This window comes from Salvelinus alpinus, chromosome 31 (assembly GCF_045679555.1).
Source record: "Salvelinus alpinus chromosome 31, SLU_Salpinus.1, whole genome shotgun sequence".
Taxonomy (NCBI): Eukaryota; Metazoa; Chordata; class Actinopteri; order Salmoniformes; family Salmonidae; genus Salvelinus; species Salvelinus alpinus.
The window spans coordinates 35,318,302-35,338,503 of NC_092116.1; the positions used below are offsets into that span (position 1 = coordinate 35,318,302).

General features: G+C 40.3%; 3 protein-coding genes across 3 annotated transcripts in view; all 3 read right to left on the reverse strand.

The window, feature by feature from the left end:
* LOC139561550 (ladderlectin-like) overlaps positions 1-20,202 on the reverse strand; it is a 102,632-nt gene that overhangs the window by 24,456 nt on the left and 57,974 nt on the right. The gene's annotated exons all lie outside the window — the stretch shown is intronic.
* On the reverse strand, positions 3,001-4,901 carry LOC139561562 (equistatin-like). The gene is made up of 5 exons (XM_071378791.1): positions 4,746-4,901; positions 4,171-4,234; positions 3,371-3,502; positions 3,187-3,282; positions 3,001-3,109 (listed from the first exon to the last, which is right to left on the reverse strand). The coding sequence occupies exons 2-4, from the start codon at positions 4,220-4,222 to the stop codon at positions 3,203-3,205; spliced, it is 264 nt and encodes an 87-aa protein (XP_071234892.1). The 5' UTR covers positions 4,223-4,234; positions 4,746-4,901; the 3' UTR covers positions 3,001-3,109; positions 3,187-3,202.
* Positions 13,417-15,317, reverse strand: LOC139561560 (equistatin-like). Its single transcript, XM_071378788.1, has 5 exons — positions 15,162-15,317; positions 14,587-14,650; positions 13,787-13,918; positions 13,603-13,698; positions 13,417-13,525 (listed from the first exon to the last, which is right to left on the reverse strand). The coding sequence occupies exons 2-4, from the start codon at positions 14,636-14,638 to the stop codon at positions 13,619-13,621; spliced, it is 264 nt and encodes an 87-aa protein (XP_071234889.1). The 5' UTR covers positions 14,639-14,650; positions 15,162-15,317; the 3' UTR covers positions 13,417-13,525; positions 13,603-13,618.

Sequence of the window (20,202 nt, forward strand, 5' to 3'; positions counted from 1 at the left end):
AGTGACCTGGTATTGCCTTCTGTAAAGCTGTCGTTATAGACGACTAATATCTCCGGCTTTGATTTTATTTGATACATGTGACAATATCATCGTAAAGTATGTTTTTTCAATATAGTTTTATTAGATTATTGAAATTTTTTCGGGACGTTAGGCGTGTTGCTTTGTCTGCGTATGTTCAGGAAGGAGAGCTTCGCGCCACTTTGCTAGCTTTCCGTGCTAATTGACTGGAGAAGAGGACATTCTAAATCCAAACAACGATTGTTCTGGACAAAGGACCCCTTGTACAACATTCTGATGGAAGATCATCAAAAGTAGGACCCATTTTATGATGCTATTTCATATATCTGTCGAACATGTGAACTAGTAGTTTGCGCCCAGATTTTGGGCACGCTCTCGCCATAACGTAAACTGCATGTCGTAATGAAGTTATTTTTAGAATTCTAACACGGCGATTGCATTAAGAACTAGTGTATCTATCATTTCCTATACAACATGTATTTTTTAGTAATGTTTATGAATAGTTATTTGGTCAGAATATGTGAGTGTCAGAAAAATATCCGGACGTTGTGGGAAAAAGATGCTACGTTAGCACAATGTATAACCACTGATTTCAGCTCTAAATATGCACATTTTCGAACAAAACATAAGTGTATGTATAACCTGATGTTATAGGACTGTCATCTGATGAAGCTTATCAAGGTTAGTCAAAAATTATATATCTTTTGCTGGTTTGTTACGATCGCTAACTTTCGCTGCTGGTAAATGGCTTGTGTTTCTGGCTATTGTGGTAAGCTAATATAATGCTATATTGTGTTTTCGCTGTAAAACACTTAAGAAATCGGAAATATTGGCTGGAATCACAAGATGCCTGTCTTTCATTTGCTGTACACCATGTATTTTTCAGAAATCTTTTATGATGAGTATTTAGGTATTTGACGTTGGTGTCTGTAATTACTCTGGCTGCTTCGGTGCTATTTCTGACGGTAGCTGTGATGGTAGCTGCAATGTAAAACTGATTTATAGCTCAAATATGCACATTTTTCGAACAAAACATAGATTTATTGAATAACATGTTATAAGACTGTCATCTGATGAAGTTGTTTCTTGGTTAGTTTGGTTGGTTCTTGGTTAGTTAGGTTGGTTTTGTGCATGCTACCTGTGCTGTGAAAAATGTCTGTCCTTTTTTGTATTTGGTGGTGAGCTAACATAAATATACGTGGTGTTTTCGCTGTAAAACATTTTAAAATCGGACATGTTGGCTGGATTCACAAGATGTTTATCTTTCATATGCTGTATTGGTCTTGTTAATGTGTGAAAGTTAAATATTTCAAAAAAATATATTTTGAATTTCGTGCCCTGCACTTGAAGTGGCTGTTGTCATATTGCGCCCGGCTTCGGGCTTGCAGCCCAAAGAAGTTAACTGCCTTGTTCAGTGGCAGAACAACAGATTTTTACCTTGTTAGCCTTGGGATTCGAACTTTCAGCCTTTCGGTCCAAGTCCAACGCTCTAAGGATCAGCTGTCAGAGCAGCTTACCGTGCACTGCACCTGTACACAGCCCCTCTGTAAATAGCCCATCCAACTACCTCATCTCCATATTATTTGTTGCTCTTTTGCACCCCAGTATCTCTACTTGCACATCATCTGCACATCTATCAATCCAGTGTTAATATTACATTTTAATTATTTCACCACAATGGCCTATTTATTGCCTTACCTCTCTAATCTTAGTTCATTTGCACACACTGTACATAGATGTTTCTATTGTGTTGACTGTATGTTTGTTTATCCCATGTGTAGCTGTTGTTTTTGTCACACTGCTTTGCTTTACCTTGGCCAGGGCACGGTTGTAAATGAGAACTTGATTTAACCAAGTAAGCCAGTAACAAGGTAATATAAAATGCTGTGGTAGCCATGCTGGTTAAGTGTGCCTTGAATTCTAAATAAATCACTGACAGTGTCACCAACAAAGCAGCCCCACACCATCACACCTCCATGCTTCACGGTGGGAACACCACATGCGGAGAACATCCGTTCACCTAGTCGGCGCCTCAAACCAAAAATTTGGACTAAGACCAAATGACAGGTTCCCACAGGTCTACTCATTGCAGTAGAGGTAACTACAGTGTGTCTTCCTTTCCTGTGGTGATCCTCGAGAGCCAGTTTCATCATAGCGCTTGGTTTTTGAGACTTCACTTGAAGGTTCAAAGTTCCGCATTTTCTGACCTTCATGGCTTAAAGTAATGGACTGTTTCTCTTTGCTTATTTGAGCTGTTCATGCCATAATATGGACTTGACATTTAACATGTAGGACTTAGTATACCACCCCTACCTTGTCACAACTGATCTGCTCAAACACATTGAGGATAGAAATTCCACAAGCACACCTGTTAACTGAAATGCATTCCAGGTGACTACCTCATCTAGTTGAGAGAATGCCGAGTTTGTAAAAAGCTGTCAAGGTAAAGGGTAGCTACTTTTTGATTTGTTTAAGACATGATGCCATAGGTGTTATTTCATAGCTGTCTTCACTGTTCTACAACATAGAAAATAAAACCCTGGTATGAGTAGGTGTGTTCATTTTGGACTGGTTCTGTAACTATAGTAGATCTAGCCTGTAGAAGCTATTGGGATCCTCCTCTTTTTAATAGAAGCCATCAGGCTGTTTTCACACAATTGCATAGGTTATAGAAATGTTGTGCAACATGAGCTCATGAAGTGATTTAGATTTGCTTTGATGTCAGAGTGATTAGAGGGACAATAGAGTGCTGAGTACCAGGCAGTTAGCAAGTGTGGTAGAAGACTACTAATGACCATCAGCAGCATCAGAGCTTGGAGAAGCTCAATTACTAAATGGTCACGTGGAATTTGACTGCCTTCATGTCCTGTAACTGCCGGTGTGGTGGTAATACAGTCACCATAACAGTCCTACTCCTTCCTCCACTTCCCAGAAATGGACCAGTTCAGATACATTGTTCAACATATCACACCAACAAGGAAGTAAGTAAATCAACAGTTTAATATCAGGATTTCTCCATGCAAATCAGTTCCTGTAGTACAGTAAAGACAACTGTTCGTCTTTTCAACGTCTTCATTCCAACGCCTTTCACCTACAATTATACAAAAAACATCAATAATCAGCTGCAAAGTAGTAACATTTAGTGAATGAGTATGTATATACATGCACCTTGGTGGAACAGTTGCTAGCAGTTGCTAGCAGTGCCTGGTGGAGTATCACTACCCGGGACCTTCTGTCCAGTACTGGTCACACACCAACAGTGACCTACCAGAAAGACATGTTGCATATACAATATATACACATTGAAGTGTCACATTAAACTGAATTGAGAATTTTGTGCGGCCGTGTTAACCTGTAGATCCCCAACATTGCTCAGGGGTGTATTGGCCATTGTAGTCACACGTGGGGACGTAGGCTCCAATTGAGCCATTTAAAGCGGCATCTCTAGCATCCTCACATGGGGTCTTGGGTCGTATCCTAGCATCTGGACACAGGTAACATACATTGTAATGTGACCATAACATTGCAGGACAATATACATTTCTGGACATACATTCTGGAATCTTGGGGTGCGTCCACTATGTGCCCTATTCAGAAGTAGTTTATACGGAATAGGGTTCCATTTCAGATGCAACCTAGGTACTTCCTGTCTAAATATTGAAGTTCTGCTACTTGTTTAAAAGGCCTGTAGAGTCAAATTCCAGTTTCGTAGAAGAGCTGATGAAACTAAGACTGGAAATTGTATCAGTGTTATTTCCTGTTAGTTGCTAGACAATATAATCAAACAAACCGTTCATATCAGAATACCTCAGTCCCGCATCTAGACACCAATATACATCTCTGGAACTAGAGGAGTGGCAGGTAGCCTGCTGTTTGAGAGTTGGGCCAGTAGTTCAAATCAGTGAGCTGACTAGTTGATATATCCGTCTATGTGCCCTTCAGCAAGGCACAACCTTCATTTCTCCAGTGTCAAGGTTGATAATGGCTGACCTCTCAGAGGGTGTCCCATGGAGAACCGGTTATGAATAGAAACACATTTCCAAATCACACCTGCGTATTAACACCTACATGTGTGTGAAGTAGGACAGAGCAACACCAACAAATGTTTTTATTAAAATGTAGGTGAGTAAGTGTGAGGTATGTCACGCTTACCTCCCAGAGCAAAAGCTGTGCTGACAAGCAGAATGATGGTCAATGTCGCCATGGTAATCGTCTCCTGAGAGAGAAAGAGTGTAAGATTAGTTGAGCATTTTAAATCTGGAATGGCTGTGGGTACTAGAGGAGAGGTTAAGGAAACCCACTGTAAGGTACAAAACTTAAGCAGCATTTTCTAAACCCAGTACTGAGGACCCCAAGAAGCGAGTATGGGCAACACGGTGCTACTAGTCTTCTGCCAAAACTCAGGTATCATTTCTTCAACCACATACAATAGATTAGCCTGGCACACAGGAATATGTATCCTTCCCAAATGGCTCCTCATTCCTTATGTAGTGAACAACCTTTGACGAGGGCCTACAATGAACTACATAGGGAAAGGGAAGCATTACAGATATTGTCAGACACTACCCATTTACTGCAAAGGTACGGATTAGTCTATGCGCTTAAATTCAGGGGGCCGCTCCACAAAAAGGCACAACTATATATTGTACTACGTTTGACAAGGGGCAAATAACATTTAGGTACCATTTGAGATGCAGATAGTTGATTAAATAATGATGCACTCTCACCTTCTGCACTCTTCCAAGGGATTCACTGGGTGTCTCTCTGTTGTCTGTGAGTTATGGTCTACCTCTTCCACCTCTCCTTTTAAAGGAACTGTCACAGGTGTGACTAGTTGCCTCATTAACCCAACAAGAGATCCTGTTGTCGGGCCATTAGTTAGTGGTGTAAAGCACTTAAGGAGAAATACCCTCAAGTACTACTTAAGTCGTTTTTGGGGGTATCTTTACTTTACTATTTATATTTTTGACAACTTTCACTTCACTACATTCCTAAAGAAAAGAATGTACTTTCTACTCCATACATTTTCCCTGACACCCAAAAGTACTCGTTACATTTTGAATGATTAGCAGGACAGAAAAATGGTCCAATTCACCCACTTATCAAGAGAACGTCCATGGTCATCCCTGCTGCCTCTGACCTGGCAGACTCACTAAATACAAATGCTTTGTTTGTAAATTGTGACTGAGTGTTGGAGTATGCCCTTGGCTATGCGTAATTATATTTTAAAAAACAAGAAAATGGTGCCGTCTGGTTTGCTTCATGTAAGGAATTTGAAAATATGTATCCTTTTACTTTTGATACTTAAGTAAATTTGATCAATTCAATTTAATGTTGATACTTCAGTATATTTAAAACCGAATAATTTTAAACCTTTACTCAAGTAATATTTTACTGGGTGACTTTCACCTTTACTTGAGTCATTTTCTCTGAAGGAACCTTCATAGGCAGTGAAGAGAGTCGTAGAGGAAGATGGGTCCAGTTTAGAGGGATCCTGAGAGGCTCCCTGTGAGTATGCCGAGGCCAATAGAGAGTGATAGGAATAACATGTGTTTCAGTAAGGTTTCTTAGCATTCATAGCCATGGTTATCAACTGTGATGCAGAAATGGAACACAAATCACAGAAAATAGATGTTGTGGTGGTAGCTGCAGAGAACTCCTTGGGTTATGAGATTTTACAGCAGAAGAGTTACAAGGTGTGATGAACGATAGTGTCCCGTTCTCCCAGGCTGCCGGCCTGCTGTAGGATCAGATTGGGCAAAGTAGTGGAATAGTGGTGAGGTTATAATGGGTCTAGGATCAGATAGGGTCATGTAGTGGAATAGTGGTGAGGTTATAATGGGTCTAGGATCAGATTGGGCCAAGTAGTGGAATAGTGGTGGGGTTATAATGGGTCTAGGATCTCACACTAGCACGAGCGAGCGAGCGAGCGCACACACACACAAACACACACACATACTAAATTCTCCAATTCAGTTCACCTCGGGATCGGTGTCCCTCCTGCGGGATGGTTGAGCTAACGTGCGCTAATGTGATTAGCCTGAGGTTGTAAGTAACAAGAACATTTCCCAGGACATAGACATGTCTTTTTCGGGCAGAAATCTTAACTTCTTGTTAATCAAACTGCACTGTCCAATTTACAGTAGATGTTACAGTGAAAAAATGCCATGCTATTGTTTGAGGAGAGTGTACAGTTATCTACTTGAAAATGTATATATTGACCAATTAGGCACATTTGGGTAGGCTTTATACAACATTTTGAATAGAAATGCAAAACTTTGCTAATACACTGCTGCAATCTAGCAGCCAAAATATAAATTGTGCCTAGTCAGATAATGTTTAATAAGTCAGATAATGTTCATTAACAAATTAGGCACATTTGGGCAGTGTTGATACAACATTTTGAACAGAAATGAAATGGTTCATTGGATCAGCGTAAAACTTTGCACATACAATGAACCCCATCTAGCCAAAATCTAAATTCACCTGGGCTGGAATAAAACATTATGGCCCCTGTTTCGAGACAGATGCATGATAATTGTCCATTCTAAATCAAAACAAATTGCACACATTTAGTACATTTAAAGACAAGATTAAATCAAGAATAGTCTGATGGGTGACAATATTAGCCCATCAGTTGTGAATGATGCCCAGTGGAATTCAAGAAACAGCACATACCTTTTTTTGGGCCACTTTTTCAAATCATAGTGCCACACCTCATGTAGCTGAGCCCATAGGCCTATATGTTTTATTTTACCTTTATTTAACTAGGTAAGTCAGCTAAGAACAAATTCTTATTTTCAATGACGATCTAGGAACAGTGGGTTCAGAGGCAGAACGACAGATTTGTACCTTGTCAGCTCGGGGATTCAATCTTGCAACCTTTCGGTTACTAGTCCAACACTCTAACACTAGGCTACCCTGCCGCACCATATGTTTTGATAAGGTTTGTATCACAACTAAAGTGGCCAAATAACTTGTTAAAATGAAGCCCATTAATCCTCTTTACAATGGGTGTAGAGCCTAACTGGAATATATTTACAGCGCGTGAGTTTCTCATTTGGGGAAAATCATTTTCACTCTAAATTTGCAGCTTGATGATAAAAGCAAAATGAAAAGCTGAAAAGTCTTGAGTCAATAAGTATTCAACCTCTTTGTTATGTCAAACCTAAACAAGTTCAGGAGTAAAGATGTTCTTATCAAGTCACATTATAAGTTGCATGGACTCACTCTGTGTTCAATAATAATGTTTGACATGATTTTTGAATGACTACCTCATCTCTGTACCCCACACATATAATTATCTGTAAGGTCCCTCAGTCGAGCAATGCATTTCAAACACAGATTCAACCACAATGACCAGGGAGTTTTCCAATGCCTTGCAACCAAGGGCACCTATTGAAAGATGGGTAAAATAAAAAAAAGCAGACATTGAATATCCCTTTGAGAATGGTATTAATTACACATTGGATGGTGTATCAATACACCCAGTCACTACAAAGATACAGGCGTCCTTTCTGTCCGGAGACTGAGATGGACATTGCAACATATTGATTTTGTGGTCATTTAACCATTTCATTGTGGATTTTGATGTGTGCTTGGGGGTTATTGTCTTGCTTGAAGATCCACTTCCAGCCAATGTCAGCATCCCGGCAGAGAGAACTAGTTTTTTTGGGGCTATAATGTCCTTGTACTTGGTACCAAGTTTATGATGCCGTTGAGCTTAAAAAGGGCCACAGAACCAGGGAAGCAAAAAAGCTTCATAAACGTGAAAGATGCAGAACCATATTTTACTGTAGGTATGAGGTACTTCTCTGCACATGCTTCTGTTTTTCCACACCAAAACCACCGCTGAAGTTCATGACTAAAGAGCTCTATTTTCATGTCATCTGACCATAGCACCGCCTGGAGTTTGATAAATGGCACTTGGATTGGAACCGATGCCATTTCCTCCTTAAAGGGATAGTGCAATATTTTGGCAATTACAACCTTTTTCTTCTAACCCAGAGTCAGATTTTGTCTCTGCATGAAATATGAAGGACTTTGAAGGTAGTTTTTCCAGCGATCGCTAACTAGCGTCAGCGCAATGACTAGAAGTCTTTGGGATCTGCTCTCAGAGTTAATAATTGTGCTGAAGCTGCAGTAGTTAATTTAAAAACTTCCTTCAAACTAAAGAAAGACGGCTAAATTGCCAAAATCTCACAATATCCCTTTAAACAGTAGAGAAAACCCCACTAAATGAATTTTTTCTACTTGAAATGTGATTACTTTTCCTAGAGTGACCCCAACATTAGAAAAAGTGTAACATCGCCTTTGTTCATATTTCCATGAAAGCTGTACACCACCAGTGTACAAATAATTGTATTATGTATTGTTGTAATATCATTGATTTATGTGACTGTTTTCTGTGACACTGATACTAATTGCTGATAGTAATCTCTTTGTCAAAAGGTCGCTGTCCTTTCTGGCAGAATATGCCCAGCAAGTCGGCAAAGTATTGCATCAAGATAAGGGTGGCCTGTGACGCACAATCCAGCTACGCTCGGAAGATGCAAGTCTACACGGGGAAGCCGACCAGTGGAGGCCCGGAGAAGAACCAGGGGATGCGGGTTGTGCTTGATGTGACAGATGGACTGAGGGGGCACAATGTCACATGTGACAATTTCTTCACCTCTTATGAACTCAGCCACTAGCTCCTGGAGAGGAAGATCAGCATGGTTGGCGCAGTTAGAAAGAACAGGCCTGAGCTCCACCCTGCACTCCTCGCAACAAGGGGGAGAGAGGCCTTCTCATCAACGTTTGCCTTCACCCCCACCCCCTTTCTAGTTTCTTACCTACCAAAGAGGAACAAGAATGTGGTCCTCTTCACCAAACTGCCCAAAGCAGCTGAGATCAGTGATCAAAAGGACAGGAAGCCAGCCATCATCCTAGACTAAAACCACAGCAAAGGAGGCGTGGACAACCTGGACAAAATGATTGGAACTGACAGCTGCAGGAGGATGACTGGCCGCTGGCCTATGGTCATCTTCCATAACATCATTGATGTGTCCCCTACAATGCCTTCGTTATATGGAACAAGATCAACCGTACCTGGATGCCTGATGAGAGTAACAAGAGGAAGTTTTTCCTGGAGCAGCTGGGAAAGGCACTTGTAACCCCACAAATTCAAAGAAGGGAGTTCCTCCTAACAGCCTCTGCAGCGCTTGTGAAAGCTGATCCACCTGAGGCTGCAGCTGGGGCAGGCAAGAGGAGGAAATTCCAATTCTGCCCCCAAAGAGGGACTGTAAAACAAATACTATGTGCTGCACATGTGAGAAATACAACTGCAAAGTCCATGCACACACTTGCATACTGTGCTACATGCTAAATAGAGTTGATTGATTTATGTTGTTTGCATTTTTGTTTTGTATCTATTATCCTATTTTATTCTTATTTATTGTTGTTGTTTAAACACCTTGTGGGTGTGGGCAATAGTTAAAAAAATGGGAGGAGACTAGTATTTTGTAGTTGAATTCCTCATTGTACAGTATATAAGAATATATCACTATGTTGCCAAAAAAGTTCAAGACTTGTTTCCCTTATATAAAATATTTTTTTCAAAACTACTTTCTGCACATTTCTGCTACTTTCTTAGGCTATACAAGTGCTATCTCTTGCTAAAAAAAATATGTTTACACCTACGCAGTACCTTTAGCAATAATAATAATAAACCTCTACTTTGGTAAAGAAAACAATTATAACAGGTCTGTTGTAAAAAAGAAACGAGAGGTGTCCACTGATTAAATGCAGTCTTTCTGCAATGTGAAGAGGTAAAACCCAGATGTTTCTTTATGCAAAATAGATTTGGAGTTTAAAAATCAATTAAGCTGCTTTATTTTAGGGGTTTAGCGAAGGTGGGTCATTTTTTACCCTTAGGACAGGGAGAGTATTTTAAACAATAGTTAAAAACAAGTTCTTATTTTCAATGACTCCCTAGGAACAGTGGGTTAACCTCTTTGGGCTGCAGGGGCAGTATTGAGTAGCCTGGATAAAAGGTGCCCATTTCAAACGGCCTCGTACTCAATTCTTGCTCGTACAATATGCATATTATTATTACTATTGGATAGAAAACACTCTCTAGTTTCTAAAACCGTTTTTGAATTATATCTGTGAGTAAAACAGAACTCATTTTGCAGCAAACTTCCTGACAGGAAGTGGAATATCTGAAATCCATGCTCTGTTCTAGGGCCTGCCTATAAATGTGCTTGATATTTATTAGTATACATGCACTTCATACGCCTTCCACTAGATGTCAACAGGCAGTGAGAGAAGAAATGGAGTGTATAACATCATCTGAGGTCGAATAAAAGCTCTTGGCATGACGTGACCCCAATTTCCTGTTTTCTGGAGCGCGCGAGAAGTGACCTGGTATTGCCTTCTGTAAAGCTGTCGTTATAGACGACTAATATCTCCGGCTTTGATTTTATTTGATACATGTGACAATATCATCGTAAAGTATGTTTTTTCAATATAGTTTTATTAGATTATTGAAATTTTTTCGGGACGTTAGGCGTGTTGCTTTGTCTGCGTATGTTCAGGAAGGAGAGCTTCGCGCCACTTTGCTAGCTTTCCGTGCTAATTGACTGGAGAAGAGGACATTCTAAATCCAAACAACGATTGTTCTGGACAAAGGACCCCTTGTACAACATTCTGATGGAAGATCATCAAAAGTAGGACCCATTTTATGATGCTATTTCATATATCTGTCGAACATGTGAACTAGTAGTTTGCGCCCAGATTTTGGGCACGCTCTCGCCATAACGTAAACTGCATGTCGTAATGAAGTTATTTTTAGAATTCTAACACGGCGATTGCATTAAGAACTAGTGTATCTATCATTTCCTATACAACATGTATTTTTTAGTAATGTTTATGAATAGTTATTTGGTCAGAATATGTGAGTGTCAGAAAAATATCCGGACGTTGTGGGAAAAAGATGCTACGTTAGCACAATGTATAACCACTGATTTCAGCTCTAAATATGCACATTTTCGAACAAAACATAAGTGTATGTATAACCTGATGTTATAGGACTGTCATCTGATGAAGCTTATCAAGGTTAGTCAAAAATTATATATCTTTTGCTGGTTTGTTACGATCGCTAACTTTCGCTGCTGGTAAATGGCTTGTGTTTCTGGCTATTGTGGTAAGCTAATATAATGCTATATTGTGTTTTCGCTGTAAAACACTTAAGAAATCGGAAATATTGGCTGGAATCACAAGATGCCTGTCTTTCATTTGCTGTACACCATGTATTTTTCAGAAATCTTTTATGATGAGTATTTAGGTATTTGACGTTGGTGTCTGTAATTACTCTGGCTGCTTCGGTGCTATTTCTGACGGTAGCTGTGATGGTAGCTGCAATGTAAAACTGATTTATAGCTCAAATATGCACATTTTTCGAACAAAACATAGATTTATTGAATAACATGTTATAAGACTGTCATCTGATGAAGTTGTTTCTTGGTTAGTTTGGTTGGTTCTTGGTTAGTTAGGTTGGTTTTGTGCATGCTACCTGTGCTGTGAAAAATGTCTGTCCTTTTTTGTATTTGGTGGTGAGCTAACATAAATATACGTGGTGTTTTCGCTGTAAAACATTTTAAAATCGGACATGTTGGCTGGATTCACAAGATGTTTATCTTTCATATGCTGTATTGGTCTTGTTAATGTGTGAAAGTTAAATATTTCAAAAAAATATATTTTGAATTTCGTGCCCTGCACTTGAAGTGGCTGTTGTCATATTGCGCCCGGCTTCGGGCTTGCAGCCCAAAGAAGTTAACTGCCTTGTTCAGTGGCAGAACAACAGATTTTTACCTTGTTAGCCTTGGGATTCGAACTTTCAGCCTTTCGGTCCAAGTCCAACGCTCTAAGGATCAGCTGTCAGAGCAGCTTACCGTGCACTGCACCTGTACACAGCCCCTCTGTAAATAGCCCATCCAACTACCTCATCTCCATATTATTTGTTGCTCTTTTGCACCCCAGTATCTCTACTTGCACATCATCTGCACATCTATCAATCCAGTGTTAATATTACATTTTAATTATTTCACCACAATGGCCTATTTATTGCCTTACCTCTCTAATCTTAGTTCATTTGCACACACTGTACATAGATGTTTCTATTGTGTTGACTGTATGTTTGTTTATCCCATGTGTAGCTGTTGTTTTTGTCACACTGCTTTGCTTTACCTTGGCCAGGGCACGGTTGTAAATGAGAACTTGATTTAACCAAGTAAGCCAGTAACAAGGTAATATAAAATGCTGTGGTAGCCATGCTGGTTAAGTGTGCCTTGAATTCTAAATAAATCACTGACAGTGTCACCAACAAAGCAGCCCCACACCATCACACCTCCATGCTTCACGGTGGGAACACCACATGCGGAGAACATCCGTTCACCTAGTCGGCGCCTCAAACCAAAAATTTGGACTAAGACCAAATGACAGGTTCCCACAGGTCTACTCATTGCAGTAGAGGTAACTACAGTGTGTCTTCCTTTCCTGTGGTGATCCTCGAGAGCCAGTTTCATCATAGCGCTTGGTTTTTGAGACTTCACTTGAAGGTTCAAAGTTCCGCATTTTCTGACCTTCATGGCTTAAAGTAATGGACTGTTTCTCTTTGCTTATTTGAGCTGTTCATGCCATAATATGGACTTGACATTTAACATGTAGGACTTAGTATACCACCCCTACCTTGTCACAACTGATCTGCTCAAACACATTGAGGATAGAAATTCCACAAGCACACCTGTTAACTGAAATGCATTCCAGGTGACTACCTCATCTAGTTGAGAGAATGCCGAGTTTGTAAAAAGCTGTCAAGGTAAAGGGTAGCTACTTTTTGATTTGTTTAAGACATGATGCCATAGGTGTTATTTCATAGCTGTCTTCACTGTTCTACAACATAGAAAATAAAACCCTGGTATGAGTAGGTGTGTTCATTTTGGACTGGTTCTGTAACTATAGTAGATCTAGCCTGTAGAAGCTATTGGGATCCTCCTCTTTTTAATAGAAGCCATCAGGCTGTTTTCACACAATTGCATAGGTTATAGAAATGTTGTGCAACATGAGCTCATGAAGTGATTTAGATTTGCTTTGATGTCAGAGTGATTAGAGGGACAATAGAGTGCTGAGTACCAGGCAGTTAGCAAGTGTGGTAGAAGACTACTAATGACCATCAGCAGCATCAGAGCTTGGAGAAGCTCAATTACTAAATGGTCACGTGGAATTTGACTGCCTTCATGTCCTGTAACTGCCGGTGTGGTGGTAATACAGTCACCATAACAGTCCTACTCCTTCCTCCACTTCCCAGAAATGGACCAGTTCAGATACATTGTTCAACATATCACACCAACAAGGAAGTAAGTAAATCAACAGTTTAATATCAGGATTTCTCCATGCAAATCAGTTCCTGTAGTACAGTAAAGACAACTGTTCGTCTTTTCAACGTCTTCATTCCAACGCCTTTCACCTACAATTATACAAAAAACATCAATAATCAGCTGCAAAGTAGTAACATTTAGTGAATGAGTATGTATATACATGCACCTTGGTGGAACAGTTGCTAGCAGTTGCTAGCAGTGCCTGGTGGAGTATCACTACCCGGGACCTTCTGTCCAGTACTGGTCACACACCAACAGTGACCTACCAGAAAGACATGTTGCATATACAATATATACACATTGAAGTGTCACATTAAACTGAATTGAGAATTTTGTGCGGCCGTGTTAACCTGTAGATCCCCAACATTGCTCAGGGGTGTATTGGCCATTGTAGTCACACGTGGGGACGTAGGCTCCAATTGAGCCATTTAAAGCGGCATCTCTAGCATCCTCACATGGGGTCTTGGGTCGTATCCTAGCATCTGGACACAGGTAACATACATTGTAATGTGACCATAACATTGCAGGACAATATACATTTCTGGACATACATTCTGGAATCTTGGGGTGCGTCCACTATGTGCCCTATTCAGAAGTAGTTTATACGGAATAGGGTTCCATTTCAGATGCAACCTAGGTACTTCCTGTCTAAATATTGAAGTTCTGCTACTTGTTTAAAAGGCCTGTAGAGTCAAATTCCAGTTTCGTAGAAGAGCTGATGAAACTAAGACTGGAAATTGTATCAGTGTTATTTCCTGTTAGTTGCTAGACAATATAATCAAACAAACCGTTCATATCAGAATACCTCAGTCCCGCATCTAGACACCAATATACATCTCTGGAACTAGAGGAGTGGCAGGTAGCCTGCTGTTTGAGAGTTGGGCCAGTAGTTCAAATCAGTGAGCTGACTAGTTGATATATCCGTCTATGTGCCCTTCAGCAAGGCACAACCTTCATTTCTCCAGTGTCAAGGTTGATAATGGCTGACCTCTCAGAGGGTGTCCCATGGAGAACCGGTTATGAATAGAAACACATTTCCAAATCACACCTGCGTATTAACACCTACATGTGTGTGAAGTAGGACAGAGCAACACCAACAAATGTTTTTATTAAAATGTAGGTGAGTAAGTGTGAGGTATGTCACGCTTACCTCCCAGAGCAAAAGCTGTGCTGACAAGCAGAATGATGGTCAATGTCGCCATGGTAATCGTCTCCTGAGAGAGAAAGAGTGTAAGATTAGTTGAGCATTTTAAATCTGGAATGGCTGTGGGTACTAGAGGAGAGGTTAAGGAAACCCACTGTAAGGTACAAAACTTAAGCAGCATTTTCTAAACCCAGTACTGAGGACCCCAAGAAGCGAGTATGGGCAACACGGTGCTACTAGTCTTCTGCCAAAACTCAGGTATCATTTCTTCAACCACATACAATAGATTAGCCTGGCACACAGGAATATGTATCCTTCCCAAATGGCTCCTCATTCCTTATGTAGTGAACAACCTTTGACGAGGGCCTACAATGAACTACATAGGGAAAGGGAAGCATTACAGATATTGTCAGACACTACCCATTTACTGCAAAGGTACGGATTAGTCTATGCGCTTAAATTCAGGGGGCCGCTCCACAAAAAGGCACAACTATATATTGTACTACGTTTGACAAGGGGCAAATAACATTTAGGTACCATTTGAGATGCAGATAGTTGATTAAATAATGATGCACTCTCACCTTCTGCACTCTTCCAAGGGATTCACTGGGTGTCTCTCTGTTGTCTGTGAGTTATGGTCTACCTCTTCCACCTCTCCTTTTAAAGGAACTGTCACAGGTGTGACTAGTTGCCTCATTAACCCAACAAGAGATCCTGTTGTCGGGCCATTAGTTAGTGGTGTAAAGCACTTAAGGAGAAATACCCTCAAGTACTACTTAAGTCGTTTTTGGGGGTATCTTTACTTTACTATTTATATTTTTGACAACTTTCACTTCACTACATTCCTAAAGAAAAGAATGTACTTTCTACTCCATACATTTTCCCTGACACCCAAAAGTACTCGTTACATTTTGAATGATTAGCAGGACAGAAAAATGGTCCAATTCACCCACTTATCAAGAGAACGTCCATGGTCATCCCTGCTGCCTCTGACCTGGCAGACTCACTAAATACAAATGCTTTGTTTGTAAATTGTGACTGAGTGTTGGAGTATGCCCTTGGCTATGCGTAATTATATTTTAAAAAACAAGAAAATGGTGCCGTCTGGTTTGCTTCATGTAAGGAATTTGAAAATATGTATCCTTTTACTTTTGATACTTAAGTAAATTTGATCAATTCAATTTAATGTTGATACTTCAGTATATTTAAAACCGAATAATTTTAAACCTTTACTCAAGTAATATTTTACTGGGTGACTTTCACCTTTACTTGAGTCATTTTCTCTGAAGGAACCTTCATAGGCAGTGAAGAGAGTCGTAGAGGAAGATGGGTCCAGTTTAGAGGGATCCTGAGAGGCTCCCTGTGAGTATGCCGAGGCCAATAGAGAGTGATAGGAATAACATGTGTTTCAGTAAGGTTTCTTAGCATTCATAGCCATGGTTATCAACTGTGATGCAGAAATGGAACACAAATCACAGAAAATAGATGTTGTGGTGGTAGCTGCAGAGAACTCCTTGGGTTATGAGATTTTACAGCAGAAGAGTTACAAGGTGTGATGAACGATAGTGTCCCGTTCTCCCAGGCTGCCGGCCTGCTGTAGGATCAGATTGGGCAAAGTAGTGGAATAGTGGTGAGGTTATAATGGGTCTAGGATCAGATAGGGTCATGTAGTGGAATAGTGGTGAGGTTATAATGGGTCTAGGATCAGATTGGGCCAAGTAGTGGAATAGTGGTGGGGTTATAATGGGTCTAGGATCTCACACTAGCACGAGCGAGCGAGCGAGCGCACACACACACAAACACACACACATACTAAATTCTCCAATTCAGTTCACCTCGGGATCGGTGTCCCTCCTGCGGGATGGTTGAGCTAACGTGCGCTAATGTGATTAGCCTGAGGTTGTAAGTAACAAGAACATTTCCCAGGACATAGACATGTCTTTTTCGGGCAGAAATCTTAACTTCTTGTTAATCAAACTGCACTGTCCAATTTACAGTAGATGTTACAGTGAAAAAATGCCATGCTATTGTTTGAGGAGAGTGTACAGTTATCTACTTGAAAATGTATATATTGACCAATTAGGCACATTTGGGTAGGCTTTATACAACATTTTGAATAGAAATGCAAAACTTTGCTAATACACTGCTGCAATCTAGCAGCCAAAATATAAATTGTGCCTAGTCAGATAATGTTTAATAAGTCAGATAATGTTCATTAACAAATTAGGCACATTTGGGCAGTGTTGATACAACATTTTGAACAGAAATGAAATGGTTCATTGGATCAGCGTAAAACTTTGCACATACAATGAACCCCATCTAGCCAAAATCTAAATTCACCTGGGCTGGAATAAAACATTATGGCCCCTGTTTCGAGACAGATGCATGATAATTGTCCATTCTAAATCAAAACAAATTGCACACATTTAGTACATTTAAAGACAAGATTAAATCAAGAATAGTCTGATGGGTGACAATATTAGCCCATCAGTTGTGAATGATGCCCAGTGGAATTCAAGAAACAGCACATACCTTTTTTTGGGCCACTTTTTCAAATCATAGTGCCACACCTCATGTAGCTGAGCCCATAGGCCTATATGTTTTATTTTACCTTTATTTAACTAGGTAAGTCAGCTAAGAACAAATTCTTATTTTCAATGACGATCTAGGAACAGTGGGTTCAGAGGCAGAACGACAGATTTGTACCTTGTCAGCTCGGGGATTCAATCTTGCAACCTTTCGGTTACTAGTCCAACACTCTAACACTAGGCTACCCTGCCGCACCATATGTTTTGATAAGGTTTGTATCACAACTAAAGTGGCCAAATAACTTGTTAAAATGAAGCCCATTAATCCTCTTTACAATGGGTGTAGAGCCTAACTGGAATATATTTACAGCGCGTGAGTTTCTCATTTGGGGAAAATCATTTTCACTCTAAATTTGCAGCTTGATGATAAAAGCAAAATGAAAAGCTGAAAAGTCTTGAGTCAATAAGTATTCAACCTCTTTGTTATGTCAAACCTAAACAAGTTCAGGAGTAAAGATGTTCTTATCAAGTCACATTATAAGTTGCATGGACTCACTCTGTGTTCAATAATAATGTTTGACATGATTTTTGAATGACTACCTCATCTCTGTACCCCACACATATAATTATCTGTAAGGTCCCTCAGTCGAGCAATGCATTTCAAACACAGATTCAACCACAATGACCAGGGAGTTTTCCAATGCCTTGCAACCAAGGGCACCTATTGAAAGATGGGTAAAATAAAAAAAAGCAGACATTGAATATCCCTTTGAGAATGGTATTAATTACACATTGGATGGTGTATCAATACACCCAGTCACTACAAAGATACAGGCGTCCTTTCTGTCCGGAGACTGAGATGGACATTGCAACATATTGATTTTGTGGTCATTTAACCATTTCATTGTGGATTTTGATGTGTGCTTGGGGGTTATTGTCTTGCTTGAAGATCCACTTCCAGCCAATGTCAGCATCCCGGCAGAGAGAACTAGTTTTTTTGGGGCTATAATGTCCTTGTACTTGGTACCAAGTTTATGATGCCGTTGAGCTTAAAAAGGGCCACAGAACCAGGGAAGCAAAAAAGCTTCATAAACGTGAAAGATGCAGAACCATATTTTACTGTAGGTATGAGGTACTTCTCTGCACATGCTTCTGTTTTTCCACACCAAAACCACCGCTGAAGTTCATGACTAAAGAGCTCTATTTTCATGTCATCTGACCATAGCACCGCCTGGAGTTTGATAAATGGCACTTGGATTGGAACCGATGCCATTTCCTCCTTAAAGGGATAGTGCAATATTTTGGCAATTACAACCTTTTTCTTCTAACCCAGAGTCAGATTTTGTCTCTGCATGAAATATGAAGGACTTTGAAGGTAGTTTTTCCAGCGATCGCTAACTAGCGTCAGCGCAATGACTAGAAGTCTTTGGGATCTGCTCTCAGAGTTAATAATTGTGCTGAAGCTGCAGTAGTTAATTTAAAAACTTCCTTCAAACTAAAGAAAGACGGCTAAATTGCCAAAATCTCACAATATCCCTTTAAACAGTAGAGAAAACCCCACTAAATGAATTTTTTCTACTTGAAATGTGATTACTTTTCCTAGAGTGACCCCAACATTAGAAAAAGTGTAACATCGCCTTTGTTCATATTTCCATGAAAGCTGTACACCACCAGTGTACAAATAATTGTATTATGTATTGTTGTAATATCATTGATTTATGTGACTGTTTTCTGTGACACTGATACTAATTGCTGATAGTAATCTCTTTGTCAAAAGGTCGCTGTCCTTTCTGGCAGAATATGCCCAGCAAGTCGGCAAAGTATTGCATCAAGATAAGGGTGGCCTGTGACGCACAATCCAGCTACGCTCGGAAGATGCAAGTCTACACGGGGAAGCCGACCAGTGGAGGCCCGGAGAAGAACCAGGGGATGCGGGTTGTGCTTGATGTGACAGATGGACTGAGGGGGCACAATGTCACATGTGACAATTTCTTCACCTCTTATGAACTCAGCCACTAGCTCCTGGAGAGGAAGATCAGCATGGTTGGCGCAGTTAGAAAGAACAGGCCTGAGCTCCACCCTGCACTCCTCGCAACAAGGGGGAGAGAGGCCTTCTCATCAACGTTTGCCTTCACCCCCACCCCCTTTCTAGTTTCTTACCTACCAAAGAGGAACAAGAATGTGGTCCTCTTCACCAAACTGCCCAAAGCAGCTGAGATCAGTGATCAAAAGGACAGGAAGCCAGCCATCATCCTAGACTAAAACCACAGCAAAGGAGGCGTGGACAACCTGGACAAAATGATTGGAACTGACAGCTGCAGGAGGATGACTGGCCGCTGGCCTATGGTCATCTTCCATAACATCATTGATGTGTCCCCTACAATGCCTTCGTTATATGGAACAAGATCAACCGTACCTGGATGCCTGATGAGAGTAACAAGAGGAAGTTTTTCCTGGAGCAGCTGGGAAAGGCACTTGTAACCCCACAAATTCAAAGAAGGGAGTTCCTCCTAACAGCCTCTGCAGCGCTTGTGAAAGCTGATCCACCTGAGGCTGCAGCTGGGGCAGGCAAGAGGAGGAAATTCCAATTCTGCCCCCAAAGAGGGACTGTAAAACAAATACTATGTGCTGCACATGTGAGAAATACAACTGCAAAGTCCATGCACACACTTGCATACTGTGCTACATGCTAAATAGAGTTGATTGATTTATGTTGTTTGCATTTTTGTTTTGTATCTATTATCCTATTTTATTCTTATTTATTGTTGTTGTTTAAACACCTTGTGGGTGTGGGCAATAGTTAAAAAAATGGGAGGAGACTAGTATTTTGTAGTTGAATTCCTCATTGTACAGTATATAAGAATATATCACTATGTTGCCAAAAAAGTTCAAGACTTGTTTCCCTTATATAAAATATTTTTTTCAAAACTACTTTCTGCACATTTCTGCTACTTTCTTAGGCTATACAAGTGCTATCTCTTGCTAAAAAAAATATGTTTACACCTACGCAGTACCTTTAGCAATAATAATAATAAACCTCTACTTTGGTAAAGAAAACAATTATAACAGGTCTGTTGTAAAAAAGAAACGAGAG

Coding starts and splice junctions, on each gene's coding strand:
- LOC139561562 (XM_071378791.1), bottom strand. CDS start 4,222: ATGGCGACATTGACCATCATTCTGCTTGTCAGCACAGCTTTTGCTCTG. Junction 3,503..4,170: donor CACAGCTTTTGCTCTGGGAG/GTAAGCGTGACA, acceptor ACCTGTGTCCAG/ATGCTAGGATACGACCCAAG. Junction 3,283..3,370: donor GCAATGTTGGGGATCTACAG/GTTAACACGGCC, acceptor TCTTTCTGGTAG/GTCACTGTTGGTGTGTGACC.
- LOC139561560 (XM_071378788.1), bottom strand. CDS start 14,638: ATGGCGACATTGACCATCATTCTGCTTGTCAGCACAGCTTTTGCTCTG. Junction 13,919..14,586: donor CACAGCTTTTGCTCTGGGAG/GTAAGCGTGACA, acceptor ACCTGTGTCCAG/ATGCTAGGATACGACCCAAG. Junction 13,699..13,786: donor GCAATGTTGGGGATCTACAG/GTTAACACGGCC, acceptor TCTTTCTGGTAG/GTCACTGTTGGTGTGTGACC.